Genomic DNA, 23819 nt, shown 5'->3' with positions numbered 1-23819 from the left:
CCTTTGGCTGGTTGCAAATCTTTGAAAGTCTGTTGGTTAGCATATAAAACCGATGCATAAAATCTCAAAGGAAACCCTTTTTCTCGCTGTGCATCCATGCCATATTCCCTCTTTCGTGTACTGTCATCAAGATTATTGCGTATGCAAAGGCCGAAAGCAAACAGAGCAGCCCGATGACAATCATCATCAGGAGGAACGACGGCCAACCGCAAACAGAAAAACAAATCGGCCGGAGTCAACACAGGGACCGAAAAGTACCCCTGGCCATGGAGATATCCGTATCCGTCTATCTGTATATGCGACTGGGAGTGTGCCATTAAATGCAATTACAGGCATGCCAGTGCCACGCCCACAATAACAATAATGGATAGATAGGCCGTGCCCTTTGACCTTTTATGACTGTGCTCGATGGCGGGGAACAATAAACAATACTCACTTGCAGTGGCGGTGCATGTCCTCCCGTCCCAGCCGCACTTCCGGTTCCTGTTCCCGTTCCCGTGCCAACATCCCCGTTGGCGGTGCTCCTGGCCACGCCCCCCTCCTCGTGGGCGGCCGCCGATGCCACTTGTTGCGCCGCCGCCTTGGCATCAACTGCAAAATGTATAATTAAATTTAATATATATTGCACATAGAAAAAATACAGCCTGAAAAGCCTATAGGTATTTTAAAATTTTAGGAAATAATGCCTATAATAAAAAGAATTTGAGGAGTCTTGACATTAATTGTAGGTGCAAGCTTTAGCCCATAAAACTACAAATAAATTCTACCTTTTATATTCACATGCCCATTTAAGTGTAAGATATAAAAAATATGGAAAACGCTGCCTGGCGAACCAATTAAGTTATGGGCGAGCGCGAAATGCGCCGGGCTTTTAAAATGCAGTTTCGCCTTAATGGAATATAATAAAAATATGTTTAAATCAAATTACATAACCCAGTAGTGGGGAGCCGGCTAAAAAGGATGCAATTGCCGGGCTGGGATCCCGGGGATCCGGGGATAGAGAGATGACAGCTGGGATGCGGCAATTGCAGCCGGGGGAGGGGAGTGGAGTCCCAAAGTAATTTGCATTTATAAATTGGCTTTTTGCAATTCATAAGCTAAATGTCATCCGGCCAATGCCAGAAGGATGTGGCTGCCAAGGGGGCGGAGTCAAGGAGGCGAGGAGCAGGCGACAAACGTCGGCCCCCCGGGCAAACTGTGCAGCTGTGCATGCAAATGGCTCCTGCAGGAACTCAAAGCCGGCAAACAGGAAGTGTAAGTGGAAGTGGTCAGGCGACAAATTTATAAACAACATTTTCTTTTCGAAACTTTCAATGAGACAAGCTCGAATGCCCTACGGAAAGTTTTCCTGATTCAGGAGGGGGACATGCAAAATCTGGGGACTTTGGCTAGGAAATCAAATACTTTGGGGCATTGATATCTATAAAAATAAACTAGCAAAGCAGAACATATAAAATCTAACAACAAGCAGTGGTTTAAGTTTATTTTTTAAGAATCAAATAAAATTAAGGTCTCACTGCAAATCGAAAATAATTATAAATAAGCCCAGTATCGAAGTATAAATCCAAACTGGGTGTTAAACAGCTAGTTGCCCTGCTACGAATATCGAATATTTAAAGTCCCAAGTGCTTCCCCAACATCCTGTTCATTAAGAACCACCCGCTCGCATCCCCATCCCCGTCGAATGCTGTTCCAAATTTGATATTCCCAGCCTGCCCTTCTGGCTGATGAACTTTTTGCAGAAAAACGACGAGCAGCTGCTGCGTGTGCGGAACTCATTTGCATTTTTCATAGACCGAAAGGGGATCGGAAGGGGTAAGTAGCAGGAGCAGGAAGCAGCGATGCCAAAACATATGCGAGTCGGGCTAAAAAAGCAGCCACTTGAGCATACAAACCCAGGCCACAAAACGCATACGCCATGTGGTGCAGGCGAAGGAGAAGCAAGTTAGCTGGTTAACCCACCTGAATTGGCCGTCGTCAGTTTGTTGCTGGCTGCCGGCGTGCCCACCTGGGCCGGCTTTTTGTGGTGGTGATGGTGGTGGTGGTGATGGTGCTTCTTCTTGTTCTTGATGATGATCTTGCGCCGCAGCATCGCCGGCGGGGGCAAGTCCATGTTCGGTTCCAGCGGATGCGAGTCCAGCGGCTTGTCGAGCAGCATATCGCCGAATATTTCGCGGCAATAGTTGGCAATTTTGGCCTACCGAAAAGGAGAAGAGCGCAGAATTAATGAGCTGGCAGTAGCTAGTGCCGAATGACTTGTTAACTAACTGCTAACTGGCATTTGATGGGTAAACCTCTCCCGGCGGGAAAGTTTTTCCTGCTACACAGAGAGAAAACGGGACTAAAAGTGTTAGTAACAAAATTGCGAGTAAACAGGCCTTTTGTGAGTTTTTCAAAGTGTTTTTCGCGTTTTTGTTGAAATATCAGGTTATCGTTTTCATCGACCTAAAAGTTCAGCCATACCTACATAAAAGCTATAGACTAGGTATAAACCTAAGCTAATATTTTAACGCCTTTATAAGCAAGTTAAAATTATAAATATTTTGTATCTGTGTAGTTGTTTTGTTTTGGGCCATCATATGTAGAGGGTCTCTGTTGCAAGTTTGCTTCTGACTCGTGGCACGTTTGTTACCTGTTCTGGCAACCTGCGCCCGTGCTCCCAGTGGGAAATTTAGTTTATATTACTACTTTTAATGGTTAAACTTTAGCCCCTTTTCGAGGTTCCTGCTCTTCAAGTCTCCTTTTTGGCCCTCTTTTTTCTTCCTTTCAGGCCGTAAAAACTTTGCCTTTGTTATTATCCCGCTCCTGGAGCTTAAGCAGCCGGCAATTACCGTTCGAGTGGCTTCTGAGATTCGCCACGTTCCGGGACTCCCGACTCCCTTCATGGTCTTTAAGTAATGTTTTCGGACTCAAGGACCCAAGGCCTCAATGACTCGAGGACTGCCCCATGTGTGCCGCCGCCGTGTTCCTTGTTTGTCTTTCGCCGAATGATGGATTAGGGTGATGAGTTAAGGACCCTACTGCTGTTGTCTTAGGACAAGTAACTTTTCGGCCTTCTGTTTTCTGCAATTTGGCGTGGCCTAAAGGTGGGAGTTACATTTATTGCCTTTGTTATTTTTTTGATATTTGCCCAAGTTATCGTCCCTTCAGGTTCCTAGTTTTAAGTTCCTAAAAAAACGCGTATATGGTAGATACATATTCCTAGCTCTGCTAACTAATCGGACTCTTTTTCTGATTATTTGTCTATCTATCGAACTAAGCAACGACAGTTGAGTAATTCTCACCTGTTGCCTGGGATTGCAGTGATTCTCAAAGCTCAATATCACAGGGTATTCGGATGTTTTAAATGCACTCTCTGCGATGGCCTCCAGCACGTCCTTGGCAAATATCTCGGGCACGAACGTATAGCCGTGGACAATGACCGGCTCTTCGGTGCGTCCATTCCAAAAGTCAAGCTCAACGCATCTGCAATAAAGCGGGAAAGACAGAGGGACACAAGTTGAGAGTGGTAAAAGCAAATGACAATTTCCTACTTTTCACTCTTTATTTTCCTCTTCCCAGAGCCATTTCCCATTTCCCTCTGTAAATCGCTCGCAAAGTGCCGAATGCATTCTGACAGTCGTACAAGCGGAGAATAAACGCAAAGTAACAACTTCTGCGTCAATAAATTCTCTGATGTGTGCATCGTCGTCAGAATCATCGTTGTCACTGGCAGACGAAATGAGAGCACACGCAAAGAAATAGTCCTTCAAATCGATTCAATTTGGGATCATTGTCCTGGCAGAACTCCAAATACTAATGATCAGAATTTTAGAAACGATAGGTTTAAAAACGAATAGTCGGTTTCGTTATTTTTGTGTAAATGGAGTTATTTATTTTTCAAACCTAACAACTGGCAGAGAAATAATGTGAGCATTAAGCAGAACACATTTTGTTGATGGCCATGTGTTGTATAAAACTGTATGCATTTACATTTTACGACCAACTTTAAACTTTTATGGTCAACGAAACTTAACTACAACCGATTCTGTTATAGCCTTTTCTTTAAAATGTTGCACAGATTAAAGTTAATGCTTTTGTTATGGGTAAACGGTATAATGATTTTCAACACTGCCAAAGAATTGCTTCGACTGCCAGAACTTATTTTCCAAAATTGCCAGGAGAAGAGGTCTTCCTCTTGATGTTTTTTTGTAGTGTATGTAGTTTCAATTGCCGGAAAACAGCACCTGATGTTTTAAGTGAATGCGAGAGAGTTTCTTCTTTATGTGTGCGTTTCTCGGCTGAAGGTCATGCACACACATACGTCGGGATAAAGGTCATGGCCAGCATTCGAGCGAAGGCAGCTGACCACATCAATTGCGTCATTTGCATTCCACCGAGTGACCCGCATCCGGATTAAGCCCGTATCCCAGTCCCAGCTCACCTGCATCCCGCCAGGAGGCACTGCCTGTAGATCTCGACGGAGGACTTGCCCGTCAGCTGGTGACCCGTCAAGTAGGTGTTGTGCGAGGAGTTGATGAAGTAGTGCGACATCGGCTGGTCCATGTCGTCGCAGAGATCGAGCTTGTTGGGCGCCATGATGGGGTTGTCGTCGCCCATTAAGTACCTGTGGAGGGGAAATGAAGAGGATTAGTCACTTGTTTACGTGGAGATGATATGGGGGATTCTGGGCTAAGCCTATGCGTGACACAAAGCTGTGCCGAGTATCTCGGATTTTGTAGTGCGAAAATGTACTTGAAGAAATTATGGTATCCATTTTCGGGCTGATAACACTACAAACTTAAACCCAAATTGTAAGGCTGCAGAAAAGGAAATAGCTCAGCCTCTGCCGGCACACGCACAGCGTACACCAGCAGTCGTCACACACACATATGATTCAAAAACTTTCTTTATTATAATGGTTTCCCTTCCTATTTGCTTAAACTGTAGCTAACAATTGTTTTTTCCTCTATTAAATGTTTCTGCGTGTAGGCTCCCAGTGAAATTCGCGGCATTCGGCGGCAACTGAAGTGTTTGAGCAGCTTTGCAGTTTCAGCTGAAGGTCGCGTCAGTTTGCGCGTCGTCCTTCGCCTCCTTGGAACCCTTGGATCCCTCGCCTGCTGGCTGCAACAGTAAACTGCGAGTTTTCACGACTGCTAAGCCACTCAGGGCGGACTAGAGTCCCCTGACAGCCATACCATTTCCCATTTTTCCGAGAGCAAGAACAGCGCCACGTCAAATTCATATGCATATGCATATGCACTCGCACTCGAGAGGTCCTTCGAGTGACTCTAACAGCCCCGAACAGCTTGCACTGCGCCTGATAAGCTGTCACGCCCAGAAGGGCTCCCCAAAGTGAGTGGATGCAGTGCCCCCACATGGCAGTCACCTCCTCCTCCACTGCAGTGCCCTGCAGCAACAAGTCAACTCACCTCAAAAAGCCATCCAGGCTGAGCTGGCCCTTTTGTGCGTTGAATTTGTTGGGCTCGTACTGCTGGATGAGCTCCTTGGCGCGGGCGGGATTGGCGTACGGGTAGAGGATCTCGTTCAGGCGGGGATCGCGCTGCGTCTTGTTGAGGAACTCCACCAGCTGGGCGATGGACATGCACTTGCGCTTCGAGTTGCCAACTCTGTGGGAGAAAATGTCATCATCGAATAAGTATAGATTATTAATTTTCCTATTCCAAGACTAAAAACACCTTTTTGCAAGTGGCAAATATGTCTGATTACCACTTTTCAAGCACACTTACATGCTGTCAAAGAGCCGCTCAACCTCCGAGCGCTGCGTGAGATATTTGTACAAATTGTAAAAGTCCTCGAATTGAAATTTGGACACCGATATGCTGTCGACCTTGCCCGACGGCAAACCGGTCACGTCCAGCGCCTTCTCGACACGTTTGCGATCCTCCTTGTTCTGGGCGAAAAGTTTTATGATGCTAAAGTGGTCACGACCAGAATTTGACCGATGGAGTAGGCAGCCCGGTTGGATGGCAGACAATGCGGCGTTGGTTGATGAGGTTGTTGTCGTCGTCGTAGTCATCATCATCGTGGTCGCCAGTGATGCATGAGCCACGTTCCGGGAACAGGAGCAGGAAAAAGGGAAATTGCGAAATAGAAATTGGCGTAAATTTCAATTTTCAGCTCAACGTCGATGGCTACACTTAGCAAATATTTGTCAAGTGCTCGAACGCACAATGCACAAGAGCCAGGGACCCGAACCGAACCCGAAAGTTGGCCGGGATCCAGGACCCAGGACATTGAGCGTTGATGGGAGTGTAGTGGGAATGGGGATAGGTATTGGTATTGGGTTTGGGTTTGGGTTTGGAGGCTGTTTTCAATTACTTTTTCACTGGTATGCGACCGCTCTTGTCCACCTGCAGACACAGTTTGGTGTGGGCCTTCTGCAGGAACATAATCGCCGACCCATTGAGCTGGGCCAAGCTGTAGGCCAACTTGATGAGTCCGTCCGACCAGAGCTGCGAAGGGAATGGGAGACCAGAAATGGATTAAAATAAGTGGCAAGTTGGGGAGTCGAGAAAGATGGAATAGAACCCGAGAAGTCTGCATTTGTGTAATATTTGCGTAGGTCTAGGCTTTTTCACAATTTTCTTAGTATTCTGTGCGAGGGATTTCAGTAAACTGAGAGATGGATTAAAGTGAAAAGGGAAGTTGAGAAACTTTTCGATTTACAACCCTATACTCTCTCAGGAGTTCAAATCTTAAATGGTCGAGGAAGAAAAAGAAATATTATTAAATAATCAAATTTAGCTAAGATTTAAACAGCCGATTTACTTAACATAATAATCAGAAGTACAAATTGATTGCTACAATTTATATAATTTAATTATTTCTGACAGTTTTGACTGTGCTTTAAAACGACCTCGATTAACATTTGCTTTAATTATTTCCTTCAAGGCCAAAAGGGCTGAGAATATTATTAAGAATAACACAAGGCGAACGGCAACTTTTGATTAATCCATTTACCAGGAAACACCGCGAGCAATATTTGCCCAAAGTTGGCTTCCCTGAATTTAATTAACCCAAAGCGCTCTGTAACATACTGCCAGGGCGTGATTGGCTCATGTAAAAGGAATCTGTGAGATATTTTATCGGCGGCAACACGGGGCGGATGCGTGATGCAGGCCACAGATTGATTGTATAGTCAGTCAGACAGAAGAGCGTGCAAGCCCGTTGCCCATTTGGCGGCCATTTCAATTTCATTCCAGCCTTTCCTTTCCGAAACTATCGTCCATTCATGTATATTTACGGCAAATATTGTTTATTTTGTTTGCCGAAAATGCCTTGTGAAAAGTTTATGAAAATTTCGACATTTTCATAATTCGATTTTCCTTTGTTGCCGTTTCTGCGGTTCAAGTTGCGTTTGTTTATTTCGGGAATGTCCGCGACGCGTGCCAAAAATAATAACCACAACAGCACGGTCTCTGGCTCGGGCTGCTGACCATTGATAAAATAGAACATTGATTTCGGGCAAGGTCAACCCGGGACAGTGGCAGACATGAGGAACGGACGATAGACGGTGGACTCTGGACACTGGACACGCCCTTCGGACGAAAATCAATAAAAGCGCCGTTGAGTGGTCCATAATAATTTTTACGCGCCTTCGGCGACCCACTAAAAATAGTCAAAACGAGAACGCGAAAAAGCATAGGTGTGTCGTCGCGAGCAAAAAAAGGCAGAAAAAAATACACAAAAAAAAAGGAGATTGGCGAATGGAAATAAAGTTCGGGAAAACTACTGAAAAATTACAAAACACTCTATAAATGAAGTTTTTAACTTTTAGATTCCTTTTTTAAACAGGAAATACTTCAGAGACAATATTTTAGAAATGGTCTACACACAAAAATACTATTGGGTAATATGACCAATGAAATAGTTACTTTCACAACAATGAAATACACACAACTTACTATTTTATGGTAGTATTACTATTAAATAGTAACCAAAGCAACAACAAAATGCACATCAGTATTTAAATAGTTGTTAACCTTTTTTGTAGTTAAGAACTATCCGCATTGGTAAATTGTACCCACAACTACTTTGTTTGTAGATAGCGCTTTATTATTCTTCACCTTCAATAGTTTCTTTTTATACGCATTCGATTATTTTTCCTGGTGCACAGTAGCTGACCATTGTGTCCATCATTAGCGTTCCCCTCTCGACACAATTCCCCGAATGACTTGGAACTCGGAACTGGGCGTGTGTATGTGACCCACAAAAGCTAAATGGCTTTTCCCTTCGATACTTTCCAGTTGTCATCGAGTTGTCACATGCTATGGGTACTACTCCAAACGGAGGAGGATTGGTGGACTTACCTGGGCTATGTCCCGCCGGGTGCAGCAGAAGTTCACGAACGTCATGTTGACAAAATCGGAGCCGTGGCACACCGTCACCGTCTTCTCCTCCAGCGTGTCCTGCGGGCCCAGCGTCACAATCTGGCGCAGCTTGTTGTCCTGCAATCGAGAGATGAGCATGGCGGTTATTAATTACCAAATGACCAAAGGAAAGGGGGGACGGGAGATCGAGAGACAGTGGTGGGCGGTTCGCGCGCGGAAAATGAAGTTTTATGGCCCGGCAGTCGTAAATGGAAGTCATATCCTTGCGCGCTAATCCTGCGAGTGCAGCAAAATTCATTTGCTCGCCTCGTAAACCAGACAAACAAACACGATTCCCGAGCTCAACTGACCGGGGTGCCATATTTCAATTAAACGGCACAAATGGATTTACGAGCCCGCGAGAACGTGCATCCTTGGCCAGGGGCGGACCCCCCAACCAAGTGAACCGAACTGAACTGAGCTGAACTAAAGGGAAAGAAAAACATTTCGACTTGCGAGCCAACTGGGTTAAATGCAAATGAGCCAGCGACACAAGCAGAATGAATAGAAAGAGTTGCATTTGCGGACTTTCCAGACAAATGAATACTTCTTGGAGGAACTTTGTTGTAGCCGGGAAGTTATAAATAAATTATTTTAAATGGAGGCACTTTCAACCGACTTTAAAGTACCTTTACTGTAATACATTGATCTGGAACTTAAAAGACGGGTATTTTAGTGCCTTTCTAGCAGTTTAACACTTACGCCCTCTTAGTACTGGGCTTAAAAACGTATTTATCCGTCTACCCAAAAGTCCATCTCATAGGACCGGGACTAAGACCAGGATTATCAACGTCCTTTCGAATGCATGACACATAGTTCGGACACAGGACATTGGACGTTGGATGGAGGACAGTTGACTGCAATAAGGGAGGACAGACTTTGGGGCGTTGTACTTGAAGCGGAAGCCGAAGCATGAATTTGGCATTAACTTTGTGGCCGCCACGTCCTGGGCGAGGAGTGTGTGTTTGCCTGTCTCCCTGCAGCGCTTCCGGCGTTTGGGACATTTGACAAACTGCCCGGGTGCACAGGGTGGACCTTATCGGCAGGCAGTTTACAACGGGATGACAGGGCGGAGACCGGCAATGTTATCTTTTGTGCTAGCACATCGAATGCACAAGCTGGGGAATAAAATTCTGGCCGATGACTACAATGCTCTTAAATGTCTGAGCCCTGAAAGCGTCTTACGGTCAAGACCAAAACCAATCATGGCCAATGCTAAGAACTAAAGAAAGATGGAATACTGGAAACATAAACACTAATTTGAATGATCAGCGAAAGGTATATGAATAATGTTATCTTCTTTAGACAACATTAATTTTTCAATGAACCTTACTCAGCTTATTAAGTAAGCATCTTAAAGGTTCACAATACTAAGTTCTGAATCGTTAATTCTGAATATAAAGTAATAAATCTTATGTTGTGAAGGGGACTAAACATTTTTGCTTAGTGCACGCAAATCGATCCCTTAATAAGCTTTCCTGGTCAGCAATATTCCAGGCTCATGGATGGATGATGCGAGCAGCTGAGTCGACTAATTGAAAGGCTTCCCCCCACAGCCCCCATTAAGGCGTCGTTTTGACGGTGATAAACGGGACTCACCTATGCTGGGAAAACAGGGCGGGGAATCCCCGCTTGGCTGCAGGCCACGTTTATCTGCCAGCGTCATGATTTGCTTTTAACTAAAAACTAATTCCGGCAAATTTGTCGCTCTGAATAATGTAAATGGCTTTCACGGCCGGAGCTTCTGTCGCTGGCTCTCCGGGTTTCTCTGCCACGGGACGTCTCTGTCCGGATTTTCGGAACGGCACCGTGCGAAGCGTAAAGCGGAAATGACTACGGCGATTATCTTAATTGCTTCTCACGCTTCGCGCTCGGCACTCACGCGCAGTTCTCCGCCCACTCACGGCCCCCAAAATCCTGCGACTCCTTTCTGGCCTGCTAATCCTTTTGGCTCCGCTCGAAATTTGAATATTAAGAACGCTCATTATGGACCATGGGGGCAGGGGGCGGACCGCAGGATGCTCGTGATAATTTTAGACAGCCCCCAAAGCCCAGTTATTGATTTTTGAAGGTGTTAATCAAATACTACTCAACGCCGTATGACTCTTATTGAAAAACCAATGAAATAATTTATTTATTGTGCCCGTATACTAGAATTGAGAAGTTAATAAACCTATTGAATTTTTACCTAAAGCAGCCCGAATCGTAAAAGGATTGAAGTTTGCGTCAAAAATTTATTAACAAACAAAAGATCAAAACAAAAATACACATTTGCTCGACGAGCTAAAAAAAATGTTATATCAAATTTAAAAGATTTTTTATATAAACATTCTATTGTGTCCAACGAATGAAAAGGAAACTGATACCACAAAACTTTTGTCCACAAGCTCTATTCCGTAGGAAAAGGAATTAACTGCACGTCAAGGATCTCATGAACTATTTGTCATCTGTTTTCGACTAGACTTCGACAGTAGTGTTCAGATAGTCGTAAGAACCAGATAGGGAAAAACCCATTTTTAATTTTACAAAATTTGAAATTTGTATAAAGGATCCCAAAAAAAAGGATAAAAACCTAAATTACAGTCTCAGCCCATCTATCAAAAAAGGGGATAATTATGAGTAGCAGGCGATCGATTGGGTCTTACCGTGGTTCTAGGCGAGATTCCGTACACACGGATGCTCCGTGCAACCCATTTGACACCCGGAACTCTGAGGTGGTCCCCAGACCCTATGAATTGATGCGTCAACGGAACTGCAAGACTGAGAAATTCATTCCATTTGAGCGCTATCCCACCATTCGACCACCTGTGTCCAAGTGCAGTTACGATAACACCAAGAACTGGCTGTCGGAGTCGGTGGATCAGGGAGGATGTGTAGATATCAGTGCTAAAGCGCAGGACGCTCTTAAGATCTGGAAGAATAGCCCGCACAAGAGCACTCTGAAGTACTATGGCGTTGCAAGTGGGGCCTATCTACCGGAGGCTGTTAAATTTAACCGTACCTTGTCAAGCAGCCTAAAACACGCTAGTGGCTTAAGGAAACGAGTTCCTAGTCCACCGCTTGCACCTAAGCCCAAAAGACCGCCACAACCAGCTCCCCTGTGTCAACCATACATCCTCAACCGACAGGCCCTGAAAGCAGAGCTCCAAAGGATGCCCATTGCGCGGCAGAAACTGCATCCCAAAGAGGCTTTTGGAACGCTATTCTGTGAAAAGACCCAGGATCCTATGGATCCCCTTGGAGTGGAAGCGGCAACTACTAGAATGGTGAGTTTGAGAGAAGCCCTGGACATGGCCAGGCCGGAGAAGCCTCCAAATCACGGCCTGAGACGCAATCACTGGTACTGCCCCGCGAAATGTGGCGAACGGGAGAACAAGTGCACCGACTACGAGTGGGCCAAGTACAAGTTGGACTCCCGACCCTACGATGAGGCCTTCCACAAGTGGTTCCTCGACCAGAAAGCACCACCGGATAACGAGCCACACGACTATGATGAGCTCTATAGGCGATTCCAAGCCTGCTTCGAGGTGAAACCCCAACCAGATCCGGATTGCATGGCCATGGCGAAGTGCTGTGCAAATGTGTTCAAGGAACTATATGAGGAGGGAGGTGGTGGAGCAGGTGGCGGAGGAGCAGGTGGATGGGGAGGCGATGGAGAAACTGGAGAAGGTGGTGGCGGACCTAAGAAAGATGGTCAGAAAGGTCAGCCTGGTGGCCCAGGTCCTGAAGGTACAAATCGGCCAGAAAAAGACAAAGATAAAGGTGATGGCGACAAAGAAGATATAGAAAAGGATAAAACCAAGGGCAAGGGCAAAGGTACAGATAAAGATAAGGAAACTGAAAAGGATAAGGAAGGGGATAAAAAAGACAAGGACAAGAAAAAAGAAAAGATTCAGGACCCAGATAAAGGTAAAGACAAGGATCTGGACAAGGAAGGAAAGGATCAAAAGGAAAAGGGCAAAGGCAAGGATAAAAATAAGGGGACCAACCCGGATGAGGAACCGGAATCGGGCAAGAAAAAGGACGTGAAAGATCCAGGTCTGGAAAAATCGAAACCTCTTAAGCCACCGAAACCACCCAAGGACCAAATCGAAAGCAACACCGATACGTCCACTCGGAATTTTTCCTCTCTGGACACAAGGGATTCGGATAGAGTGCCGAGCAACCCAATTGAACCACCAACTGAGGAGCCTCCGCCAAAAGGGGAAATTGAGGAGAAGCCGCTGAAGCCCCCTAGTAAGCCCAGCAAGAAACCGCCCAGTAAGAAACCAGGCAAGCCCAAGCCTCCGAGGGTCGACAAGGGGGAAAAGGACAAAGAGGAGGAGGCCGTGAAGGATGAGTGTCCCACTTGTCCTCCAGCAGACTGCCCCTGCTCCATTTGCGACTGTCTCTACGCTCAAAAGCTGCCCGTTTCCCCGGCTATGAAAAAGGTGTTTGCCCAGGAGAAGACTCGCAAAATGAGGGAGTACCTCCGGCAAATGCGCCACCGGGAGTACATGGAGTGCGCTGGCCAAAAGCCGACGGCTCCCCAGCACAAGGTGGACCCCATCAGCTGCGACAACTGCTTCTGCCAGGATCCCAAGATATCCGAGTACTGTGAGTGCCTGGGCGCCCTGCAACATTTGCAGCGGCTCCTGGGCAAGAAGCGCCATCCGATCGTCAACAACGAGCTGCTCTTCAACCTCGACGATCTCCGCCAGAGGATCGCCCAGCGAATGTGCGAGTGCATCTGAGAAGTCTTATTCGACCGTTTTATTGGCTTGTATCCTTTGACACATATTAGTGTTTTTTCCAAATTTGACAATTGTTCAATAAAAGATTATTTTTAGCAAAGATGCCGATGTATTTTTTAGGGTCTTTGGAAGATTTACCTTAAGGATGTTGTTATGGTTACTAGAAGTCATGAGAAACATGGAACTAGCTAACATAAAAACTTGACATCAGCTCTTCAAACAGGTCTCCCCTAATATTAATTTATTATTCAGGTACATAAGGAGGCTTTGAAATCTCTTACATTGCCCTGCCGACAACTTGTGTAAGCCATTTTCAGTATTTTATCATGTGTTCAACAGACAACACCTAAATTTTAAAACATAGGCCTGTTTTATTTTGGTTCTCACATTAAACTCGTAGATAAAGCTTAAAAAAATTGGACCCGAATCGTAAAAAACACTTAGCTAAAACAATGATGGGCAGACAGGATGCGCAAAGCCGAGGATCCAGGAGATCCCTGGGAGGTCAAGGTTCACAGGGCCCACCCGTCTGCCAGGAGCCTGACCTGCTGAACACCTTTGTGGAGGAGCAACCCACCTTGTACCAGTGGATGCGATGGAGCAACTGCAAGACCCACAAGCCCCACCTGCAAGAAACGTACCCCACTATTCTGCCACCGATCTCCAAATGCAGCGACGCCAAGACCTTGAATTACATAGAAGACGCCATGTTGGCGAACAAATGCGACCGACTCAACGAACACAAGGAGGACGTGCTGACCGTGTGGAACTACAGTCCCCAGAAGGAGACCTTGGGGTGGTATGGCGTCGGATCGGAGCACCCCACTCCGCAGGCTGCCTTCTTCGACAGAGCCCTGCAGAAGAGTTTAAAGGCGGCCAGTCTTCTTCCCAAACCGCCGAAGAAGTCGAACATAAAACCCAAGTGGCAGATAAAGCCGAAAACCCCGGAACCCGGGGCCTACGTCCTGAATCGAAGGTGTCTGAAGGCCAAGTTGGACAAGATGCCGAACGTTAGGCGCCAACTGAAGCCTAGCAACGCCTTCTCCTGGCTTCACTGCCCGCAGGCAGCGGATGCGGAGCATCCGTTCGAAGATAACGCCGGATTCCCGGCGATCAGCAGGGAGCAAGCGATGGACATGGCCAAGCCGGAGAAGCCTCCGAAGCATGGTTTGAGACGCAAGCACTGGTACTGCCCCCCCAAATGTGGCGAGGCTGAGAACAAGTGCACCGACTACGAGTGGGCCAAGTACAAGCTGGACTCGAGGCCCTATGATGAGGCCTTCCAGCGGGAGATGGCTGCCCGCCATGCGGCCAGAGCAGCCGAGCCACGCAACTACGAGGAGCTGTACAAATCTTTGGTGACCTGTTTCGTTCAGGATCCGAATGGGAAGAATGATCTCTGCGAGGCGCTGGAGAAGTGCTGCAAGGATCCCAAGGATCCGCCGGCCCAGGGATGCGGCGAGTTCGTTCCGGATGGCCCCGGAGGAGATGGTGAGTCGGGAGATGGTAAAGATAAGAACAAAGACAAGGACAAAAAAGAGAAGGAGGATAATGACAAAGACAAAGAGAACGAGAACGACAAAAAGAATAAGGGAGATGGTGACAAAGACGGTGATAGGGGTAAAGGGGATAAGGATGGTGATGAAGGGGATGGCGATAAGGGCGAGGGGGACAAGGGGGATGGCACCAATGACGGTAAGAAAGATGGTGGCAAAAATAAAAAGGATAATGAGAACGATAAGAAAGATAACAAAGAAAAGGAGACTGAAATTGATAAGAAAGGGGACAAAGAAAAAGACAAAGACAAGGACAAAGGTAAAGGCAAGGGCAAAAAGAAGAAGACCGAGGACCCGGAACTCAGGTCATCCGAAGAAGATCGTCCTCTAGTTCCCCGAAGTACCGATACCATTCCCCCGAGCGAACACACGCCCATTGGTGATGGAGGTGGCTCTGATTATGTGGACAGCGATAAAGACAACGAAAAGGATAAAGACAAAAAGAAGGATAAGGACAAGGGCAAGGGAAAAGGGAGAAAGAAAAAGCCAAAGAAGGATGAAGGGAACAAGGATGGGGATGGTGAGGCGAGCAAGGACTGTCCATGCGAGATCTGTTGTCCCCCGAAGGAGGAGGATACTCCGCTGATCAAAGAGATGCGGCGGCGGGATCGGGAGCGCCAGGTGCGGGACTATCTCCGCCAGATGCGGCACCGCCAGTACATGGAGTGCAAGGATCCCGACTACCCGGCCCGTCAGCACAAGTGCGACCCCATCCAGTGCAACAGCCTGTTCTGCAGCAATCCCCGGCTGCAAACCCATTTCGCCAGGGTGCAGGCCGTTCAGCAACTGCAGGGGGTCCTGCGGCGAAGGAATCGGCGCTACGATGGCAAAATATCCAGTGATCTGGACGAGCTTCTATCGCGGCTGTGCAACCGCCTGACCCAGAGTGTTAACCCTTGCGGATGACCGTGTCCTTGCCTCGTGTTGTTGTGGTGACATTTCATGAGTCCAAGTCCGCATTTGTAACTTGTGCCTGGAGTTGTGTATTCGTGTTAACTATGTCTTGCGCTGCCTTGAAGCGATTTTAGTTGTGTCCTTTAAATAAACTAGGATCTCTAGCTGAGCCCTGGACTTGTACTCATTTAATTAAGCCGCACAGCGAGGGCGGGACTCGTGCTCTTGGATGTATGCTACGCTTTTCGTTGCTTTCACTTAGTCACACATTGGCCCCTTTGAGTGTGCGTGTGTTTTTGGGCGTGGTCAACGCCCACGAGCTCTGTGCATTTAATTAACGCATGATTCTGTGCCAAAGGGTTATTTTCGCTCCGAAAAAGGCAGCATTTTCTTTCATTAACTCGAATAACCGTAGTAATGAATGCGATTTAAAGCTTGCCTTCTTTTAAAACAAGATTCATATAACAGTCTGTTTCGCCACAATTGTTAATTTACGGGATTTACGTGAAGTGATTTTTGAGAAAATCATTTACATTTGAATAATCAATTATAATAAATTGAGTTTTCCTCATTTAAATGCAAATGTATTTTTCAAAACCTTAGTGTAACGTAATAGCCCATAATTCTTTTAAAGGAATCCTGTTGGAGCTTTATGTTTTTACTTAACACATTTTTTATTAAAATACAGTAATAATTTAATATCATAGTAACAATTTCTGTTCCCTTCATCAGTTTTTTTCAATGTTAAGGCCTGCCCTTCTTTTTCGTAGAGTGTTGTCAACATTTCATTGTCCGAATTCCTTCTGTCCCGCCAAGACCGCTTTCATTTTCCAACTTTTCCGGCGCTGTTAGTTTGCCCTGGGCAAACTGAAAGGAAAACAAAACTCATTTGGCTTTGGCCTTGGGCCTGTCGCGCTCCACAGCAACAACTGCAACTATTATCGGCGTGGGCGGTGTGCGGTGGGCGTGGCCCCAGGCCAAGCAACATGATTTATACAGTGAACAAAATGCGGCACACCCCAAGAACCGAAAGGAAATGACGCCCAAGGATTTCCCCATCGGAATAATTGCCCTAATGGCTGGGACCCCGAAAAAAGCGGAGCAGCATTTATGGAACTTTAATTTGATAATGCGGCGCAGAAGGTTAAAGAAGGCTTAACATCGGTTTGGGTTTGCAATTTCAGCGAAAGTTTGAAACGAATTTTTTCTGATCCAAGGAGCTTACATAAAACGCTTTTCAAACGCACAAAAGCAGGATTCAAACCATGTTGCCTTGTCATTGCCAAGATAAATGAATTAACTTCGAGGAAACGAGGGGTTGTATTCGCCGAGATAGTCCCACACAATGAGGCCAGTCCTACCGACTACCATGAAAAGAAAATTGTGGAAAAACGGAAAAAGCGTGACACACATCGAGGTAAAACTCACTATGGAAAACTGTTGCAAAACACACACACAGTCACAGTGGGATACTGATTCCGATTCCGGGTCCAAGGATGGGGACACAACGCACGTGACTTGGCTGGGCAATCTAAGCGGGAAATTGGGTGGCTTACCTGCTCTCCTATTCTTGGAATGGGAAAGGTGTTCACATACCAGTCCCAGTAATTGGCTTTCAATTGGGCGCCAGTTGAATAAAAAACCCACAGAATACATTGCCCTGTTTTCTAGGATTTATTTCGCTAGTTTACGGCATAACTAATGATTTCTGCCCACTTTTCCCATACTCAAGTTCTATTATAAATTTCGCATATACATTTGTACAACAGATGTTGTATTTTCTCGAGTGTCGTTTGTATGCATTCTGCGGTGATGAAAAAGTTATTACATCCGCTGGCGGAACCTACAAAATAAAACACCTCACACGCCACCCACAGAACACACAAAAACCGGACGGAGACCTCCCACTTTTTTCCTTTCATTCAATGTGCGTGTTAAAACCAGACAAATATTTCTTCTTCCATTCAATTCAATTTCAGTGGGATGCTTGTGCTGTGGTAAATGCTGCTGCTCAAAAAGGAAAAAGGGAGGTTGGTCCTGCGATGCGGCGCCCAATATGATACCGACGGATGAATTCATCGAGACAACCGCCGAAGAATGCTGTGGCCTGCCACAGGCGAAATCTTGGACGGATCCGAGTGACAAACCCCCAGTAGATGTAAACGAAGACGCGACAAAAGAGTAAATATCGAGTATACGCCATGGTGTGACAAATTATCAAGTATACGCACCTTTGGCCGCTTGGCATACTGTCCTGTGCGAACGTCGCGTATGGTGGCTATATCAAGAATGTCCAGCTCGTTGTTCTGATCAACCCAATATAGAAAGAATCCCTTGGCATCGACGCGCATCGTGACCGGTGTTCCAGTGCCCGAGTCCTGAAATCAAAGATGATAAACCAGATTGATGAGAACCAAAAGTAAAACAGGCTTTAAGGAACAGGAACTGTAATTAGCAACACATGTGGTAATCAATACACATTTTCTCCCTGCGATTCGGGTCCAATAAATTGTGAGCACATGATATACACACAATCGCAATTCCAGAGTTTATTGAACTGAGCCCCCCTCCCCGGCTAATGAATTTATCTCGTCCAATTTCTCAGCCGAATTGGCCGCATGAGTGCATAAGCCGTCTGTCGTCCGTTATTTCTGCTTATTATTTAAGTCAAATTAAATGGGCATCTGCCGGCAGCCATAAATATTTAATACCACGGCCATCCATCCATTCATAAAGGCACAGGCAGTCCGCAACTGGCGATGCCAAACAGATGCGCATTCCGAGTAACCCCGGCCAAAATTAAAATATTTTTATTTCTTAAATATGCATGCAAATAAGTGGCAGCCAAATCTGACATCCAGCGAACAAGATGTCTCGCGAATTTGGCTTCTCTGAGAAGCGAGTCGAGTCGAGTTGAACAACGCGTTAAATGGGGCGGCCCAAATGGATGTTTCTGCCAGGAGGGAGGCGAAGGTGCTGGGTGGAGGGCAGTGGCTCCTCCATCTAAGCGTTAAAGTCAACGCAGACAACGTGCAACAAAAGCGCGATGAATGTGTGTGTGCAACTAAGTGGGGAAAAGTGCGATGGTCACGCCAGCTTTACTCCGAGGAATGTGGCAACATAGTGATCCACTCTTGGGTGCAGGCATTAGGTACTTTTAGGGGGCGATATTATTAAAATATTCATTGCCCCTTATGTAAGCAACAAGAACCATTACATAGGGCTTCACAGTACGGGGTATACATTACCAACATAGTTTGTGTTTCTTGAAACATATTTTAAATAGACTGAAAACAGTTATGAACTAATTCATTTTGTGCTCTTATTAATTTGCTAAGTTATTATGCTCGGAATGGTTATATTAATAATAATGTTACTCTTATCGGGCTTAATTTCAAGTCACTTTTAAGCACTACAAATAAACCTATACATAAACAAATAAGTTGATGTTTTTCCCAACAACTGGCGATTGTGTCACACAAGCATATTTATTTAAAAATTGGTAAATCAAAACAAAAACTTTTGTGTATGGAATTTCACTCTCCATTATATCTTTACTTTCTATTCAAATTTTTATTCATTCCTTATGTTAAATAATTCCATAAACAATTACTTGATATTTTAAGCAGATTAATCTGTGATTATTTACTGTATTTTTTTTATTTTAAACATAACTATAAAGAAATTATCCATTCACTTTTATTATTAATAAGTTCCGTCAGAAAGGTTTGAACGTTAAAGGTAGCTCAGTTCAATAGGGTTTATGAGCCCCTTTACCAGTTTGCCTGCTTTTGAAAAACATAACTTATATACAAACTCTCAGTTCGGGGGTTCTGAACCCGCAGCACCTATCTGTTTGCCCATAGAATTTATCGAACCCCCAGTTAGTCTCACTCCAATTAGCGGGTGGAATTCCTTGACCCCGCCACTGGCCCGTTAAGATTAGGGAATGCTCGTTGTTATGGCCAAAATTGATGAGCTCTGAAATACTCGTTACGGGCATATTTAATTCGTGCAGCCACAAGTTCATTATCCTTCGGTATCGAATTTTGGGTTCGGGTTTAATGAACCCACTAGGTGCCAAAGTGGCCTGCCTGCGCTCACTTTCCCTTTTTCGCAGAAGGAGCTCCTTAATAATTGAAATTGAAAACATCAACTCGGATTCAGCAACCCCAACCACTTGTGATATTCAATTAGGCGCATATTTTCTGGGGATTTTCAGTTGGTTGCTTAGGGAAATCGGGGAGAGGAAAAAGGGTCGACCATCGCTAATTGGAATCCACAATCCCCACTCGAGTTGTCTTGGTTGCTTTTCCTGTTTGTCTAATTACTGAAAACTAATTTAGTCGAGCTCGTCGTGGAGGGCGGTAAAAACTTCGTTAATTCAATTTCAATATGCGAAATTCAGTGGAAATCCAATAACTGCAGAAATTGTGTGCGAATTTCAGTTCCCACTTCGTGACTGCTCCTGAAAGCCTCAGTTGAAAGTGACTGCCACTTGACACGCTCCTCAAATATTAACAGCCACCGTTTGCATGCGTATCGGTAATTGTGTATCCGTATCTGTATCTGAATCGGCGTCTATATCTGCGTATATATATATGTGGCCACACATGTATTTGTAACCGTGTGTGAGTTTAGGATAAGAGCGATTACATGCATAATTCAATTGGTGTAACAGTTGGATCTGCTCCCTGCATGTCGGTCGGCTATAGAAAACGCTTAAGGGAGACCGCACAGCGAGAACGGAAAAGGGATAACTGCCAGCCAGCCAGATGTGCCTCAGATGAATGCACGGCGGAAAACGTCGATACCAACAATCCTCGATCTGGGAACGTATAACATAAAAGGTCTATAAAAATATTTTCTGTGTACTTTCCACTGTTATTGAATCATTTAAGTCCGATTTTTCAATGCCATTTTAACATTATTCAATGTCATGTTAGGTTTTACTATTAGAGGACTTCCTTTAGTTTAAATTTACTTTATCTTTCCATACAATTTGCTAACATTCCTTGGCAGATAACACGACATTGCGAAATTTGCGCTTTCTCGTTCTCATGTAAAACTAAAAGTTTTAAAAGGATTTTTTTGAGGTTTTTCTTTTTTTTCAGTGCGGATTCCCATTTAGAGATACAGCTACATCTAGATGTATGGAACACAACTGTTGGTGACGATTGTCACACGCCATTCTCCATTCGCCTGTCAATCATGCTTAGGGAACTGGGTTCTGAAAGGGCTGACAGGCGTCCAAAAAGAAGGCAGGAGTGCCCCGGTCCATTAGGGAGCCCTGGGAGAAGGAGGATTGGATGAGGAGGGGGATAGGAATATGCAAATGCTGCCGGGACCACTCAGAAGCCGGCTCGGTCCCCTTGGAGAGGGTTGCCTCAGACCAAACTATCGAAATGGGTTTAAACAGCTGCTGGCTGAACTACATGCAAATTATATCATAAAATATGTAGCTGCTTAGCTCCTGTTTACATACAGTTTCCTCCCCAGCCGTTCATTTGCCTTCCCCACGAGTTACCTGAGAAAGTTTTTCCGGCACTCGAGAACTTTGTTGCCACTGCTGTTGACGTTACCCCAAGCCATCTATCGAAGAGCCGTTCGAGGAAAAAGGGTCTGGAGCCGAACTCATCTTCTCGTCAGGGTCTGTCACCAAACGCGCTGTGGGAGGCTGCTCCGAGGATCAGAAATTAAGATTGATGATGAGGAAAGGGAAAATGGAAACCAGCTGGAGACCTTTGCCCATCTGTCAGACTCATCCCCCATTCATCTAACCTTTACTTAGTTTCTTAACTCGTTCCCTTTCGTTTAGTCATTTCAAATATTATTTTTCTCGTGCAGCAGAATCCTTTCAGCTTTAAAATCTATTTAACTTGAAATTGATTGCATTTATAGACAGGTCAAAAGCGCAGCGATTCATTTTACGACTCTGCAGTTGTGTTTGGGGGCTTTGGGGGGGATTTGGCAAACGTTGTTGAAATCAATTAAATTTGAATGACTCCTAAAAATTCCAAGAAACTTTCCACTCGAACGCAATCAGCTCCCATAATCCCTTTATTATGACATCCAAAATCACAATCTATAGTTAGATTAAGTGGGCAATCAAAAAATAATAGAATAGGCGCCCTTTTTGTATTAACAACAATTTTAAAAGCTACATGATTGCGGTTCGGTAACATTTGTCATTATTTATGGAGAGCCTCAACATATAACATTGCCTTAAGTCTTGAATCTCACAAGCACCTGACTGGAATGCCTGCTGCACTTACTCAGCACTTACACTGACTATCATATATCAGTGGCTGATCGGCAATCGTAGATAGTAAGCTCGATTTTGGGCAATCAGCCGTCAATTTATCAGGCAATAAAACGCGGTTTTCGATTGGCGTTAACAAGTTCCGTGATAAGATACGGTTACTCGCAGTATTTATTTGGCGTATTACGCAAAGATCTTCGCTTCGTCACTCTTCAGATGTCTCAGTTCAGCTGGTAGTAGGCGGCGATCACTTGATAGATCCATCCCACGTAGGACGGCACAGAGGTGAAGACCGTGGGCCGTTTGGCATAGCCACAGGGCATGTAGCTCCAGGATCCGAGGCCCACCAGTTCCGCGGGTCCAGTGATGGGCCAGTAGATCAGGGGAGTGCCTCCGTCTCCGTAGCAGGTCTTCACCTGGGAGCACACCTGCTGCGCGGTGAGGGGAGCGTCCGAAGGGAGCAGCTCCTTGCAGGCAGTGCTGTTCAGCAGGGGCGCGAAGGCGTACTGCAGCTCCTTGGAGTACTCATCGCCGTCGGCGTCGGTTAGTCCCCAGCCATAGGCTGCGGCCGTCTTGTTGCTGTAATCATCATCGATGTCGGGCAGGGCGATCTGCTGCACTCGAGCGGTGTACTCGAAACTCTCGGAGACATGGAGCAGGGCTATATTATCACTGCCGGCGTTGCCATTGAAAGACCGGTGCGTGGAGGCAAAGTCCACATAGCGCACTTGGGCGGCCGTCACGTTGGATCGGTTGATGATCCCGGCATAAACCGGGGTTCCCACGGCATCTCCATTGAATTTGATTAGCTCCGCCACACAGTGGGCAGCCGTTAGAAGCCATCGCTTACCGATAATGGAAGCTGCGCACACGTGGGTGTAGGTGGCCCTGGTCAGGGACAAGGACGCCAGGTAGGGAACATTGTCCACCCCCTGCACATCGTAGCCGTCGATGATCAGCGGCTGGATCTCAGCGGACACCTGCTCCGCGCTCCTCAATGTCAGGTGCTGGATGTGCGGTATCTGGGCCGCTCCGGCCAGAGCCAAAATGGGCAGTAGGAAAAGCGGCGAAAACATTGCTGATACGGCCGAGAAATACGAAACGTCTTAACTGGCCGCCGAAAAGCAAGTGGGCTTTTATAGTCAAAGACAAAGCTTTGGTAATCAGGGAAAGAGAAAAAGTCCCTTATGAGAATTGCTCAACCAAAGAACTAGTTCGATTAAATGATTATTTTGGTCTTATGGTAGTTTTTTGGGTATCTTTAGTATATGCCAAGAATAAAACATTCTTTAGTTGTTGACTTATATAAGATTTTTGAAAGACAAATAATAAAATAAAATAATTTTAGGAACGAGGAACTATACGATTATATTTTAAATTATTATCTAAGTTTCAACGGAAGTCATTAGATTTACAAGTTGGTAATGTAATATTGTAGTTCAGAATTCTCTAGATCTTAAAGTTGGTAATGTAGTAATGTTGTTCTGATTTAAAATCTATCATGTCAGCATCTATTGATGAGGCTGATAGACAACCTATCTCTATATCCTTTGGTATCCTTTTAAACGCAGTCATTTTCCACAAACTACTTTTATAATGCTTAATTTTAAATTTAATTCAAACTTATTCCCATGGCTCCGGATTCCATTAGCCGCGCCGGGTGCTGTGGCATATAAAACATGCAATTACCCTCTGGGGCGGGACGAGGGTGGAGTACATCCTCGCATGCACATCCGTGCACATAATTGCTGGCCAAGTTGCCTCCATCCAAGTGGCATTAGGGCCGGGCCACATGCCACATGCCCCGTCGCGTGGATGTTGTCCTGAAAATGTTTACGCAAACGTGCGGTCACTTTAGGGGTCCGGAATCCACTTTTAATTGGCTTTGGCCGCCAGCTGGGAGCTGGGAGAGCCCGTCGCGAGGGTCAGCGGTATTTTTAGCATCCTTTGAGACTGGACCTTGGCGACCTTGCCGTGTCAACACCTCAGTTAACACATTACG

The 23819-nt window shown here is 45.6% G+C and overlaps 4 protein-coding genes across 11 annotated transcripts in view; 2 read left to right on the top strand and 2 right to left on the bottom strand.

Moving 5' to 3' along the window:
- Plc21C (Phospholipase C at 21C) overlaps positions 1-23819 on the bottom strand; it is a 46486-nt gene that overhangs the window by 4671 nt on the left and 17996 nt on the right. For all 7 annotated transcript variants that reach the window (XM_017088410.4, XM_017088762.4, XM_017088584.4 and 4 more), the window contains exons 3-11: positions 17787-17933; positions 8313-8450; positions 6322-6455; positions 5730-5915; positions 5412-5609; positions 4424-4606; positions 3285-3465; positions 1963-2197; positions 437-591 (exon numbers count right to left, since the gene is read on the bottom strand). In XM_017088410.4, the coding sequence (XP_016943899.1) occupies positions 437-591; positions 1963-2197; positions 3285-3465; positions 4424-4606; positions 5412-5609; positions 5730-5915; positions 6322-6455; positions 8313-8450; positions 17787-17933 (1557 nt within the window). The remainder of the gene's footprint in view (positions 1-436; positions 592-1962; positions 2198-3284; positions 3466-4423; positions 4607-5411; positions 5610-5729; positions 5916-6321; positions 6456-8312; positions 8451-17786; positions 17934-23819) is intronic.
- On the top strand, positions 10624-13205 carry LOC108020884 (uncharacterized). The gene has a single exon (XM_017089287.4). It carries the CDS (start codon positions 10988-10990, stop codon positions 13103-13105), a length of 2118 nt encoding a protein of 705 aa, XP_016944776.2. The 5' UTR covers positions 10624-10987; the 3' UTR covers positions 13106-13205.
- LOC108020896 (uncharacterized) lies at positions 13417-17787 on the top strand. Of its 2 annotated transcripts, XM_065868884.2 has the most exons (2): positions 13426-14596; positions 17535-17787. In XM_065868884.2, exons 1-2 carry the CDS (start codon positions 13558-13560, stop codon positions 17738-17740), a joined length of 1245 nt encoding a protein of 414 aa, XP_065724956.2. In that variant the 5' UTR covers positions 13426-13557; the 3' UTR covers positions 17741-17787. The 2 variants fall into 2 exon arrangements, with proteins under 2 accessions (XP_016944803.4, XP_065724956.2); XM_017089314.4 differs by lacking the exon at positions 17535-17787 and having other exon boundaries at positions 13417-15724.
- Positions 21937-22943, bottom strand: LOC108020974 (trypsin). Its single transcript, XM_017089429.4, has one exon. The coding sequence runs from the start codon at positions 22891-22893 to the stop codon at positions 22039-22041; it is 855 nt and encodes a 284-aa protein (XP_016944918.2). The 5' UTR covers positions 22894-22943; the 3' UTR covers positions 21937-22038.

The sequence above is a fragment of the Drosophila suzukii genome, chromosome 2L, assembly GCF_043229965.1.
Source record: "Drosophila suzukii chromosome 2L, CBGP_Dsuzu_IsoJpt1.0, whole genome shotgun sequence".
In the NCBI taxonomy this organism is placed as follows: domain Eukaryota; kingdom Metazoa; phylum Arthropoda; class Insecta; order Diptera; family Drosophilidae; genus Drosophila; species Drosophila suzukii.
This window is presented reverse-complemented; position numbering and strand designations above follow the sequence as displayed.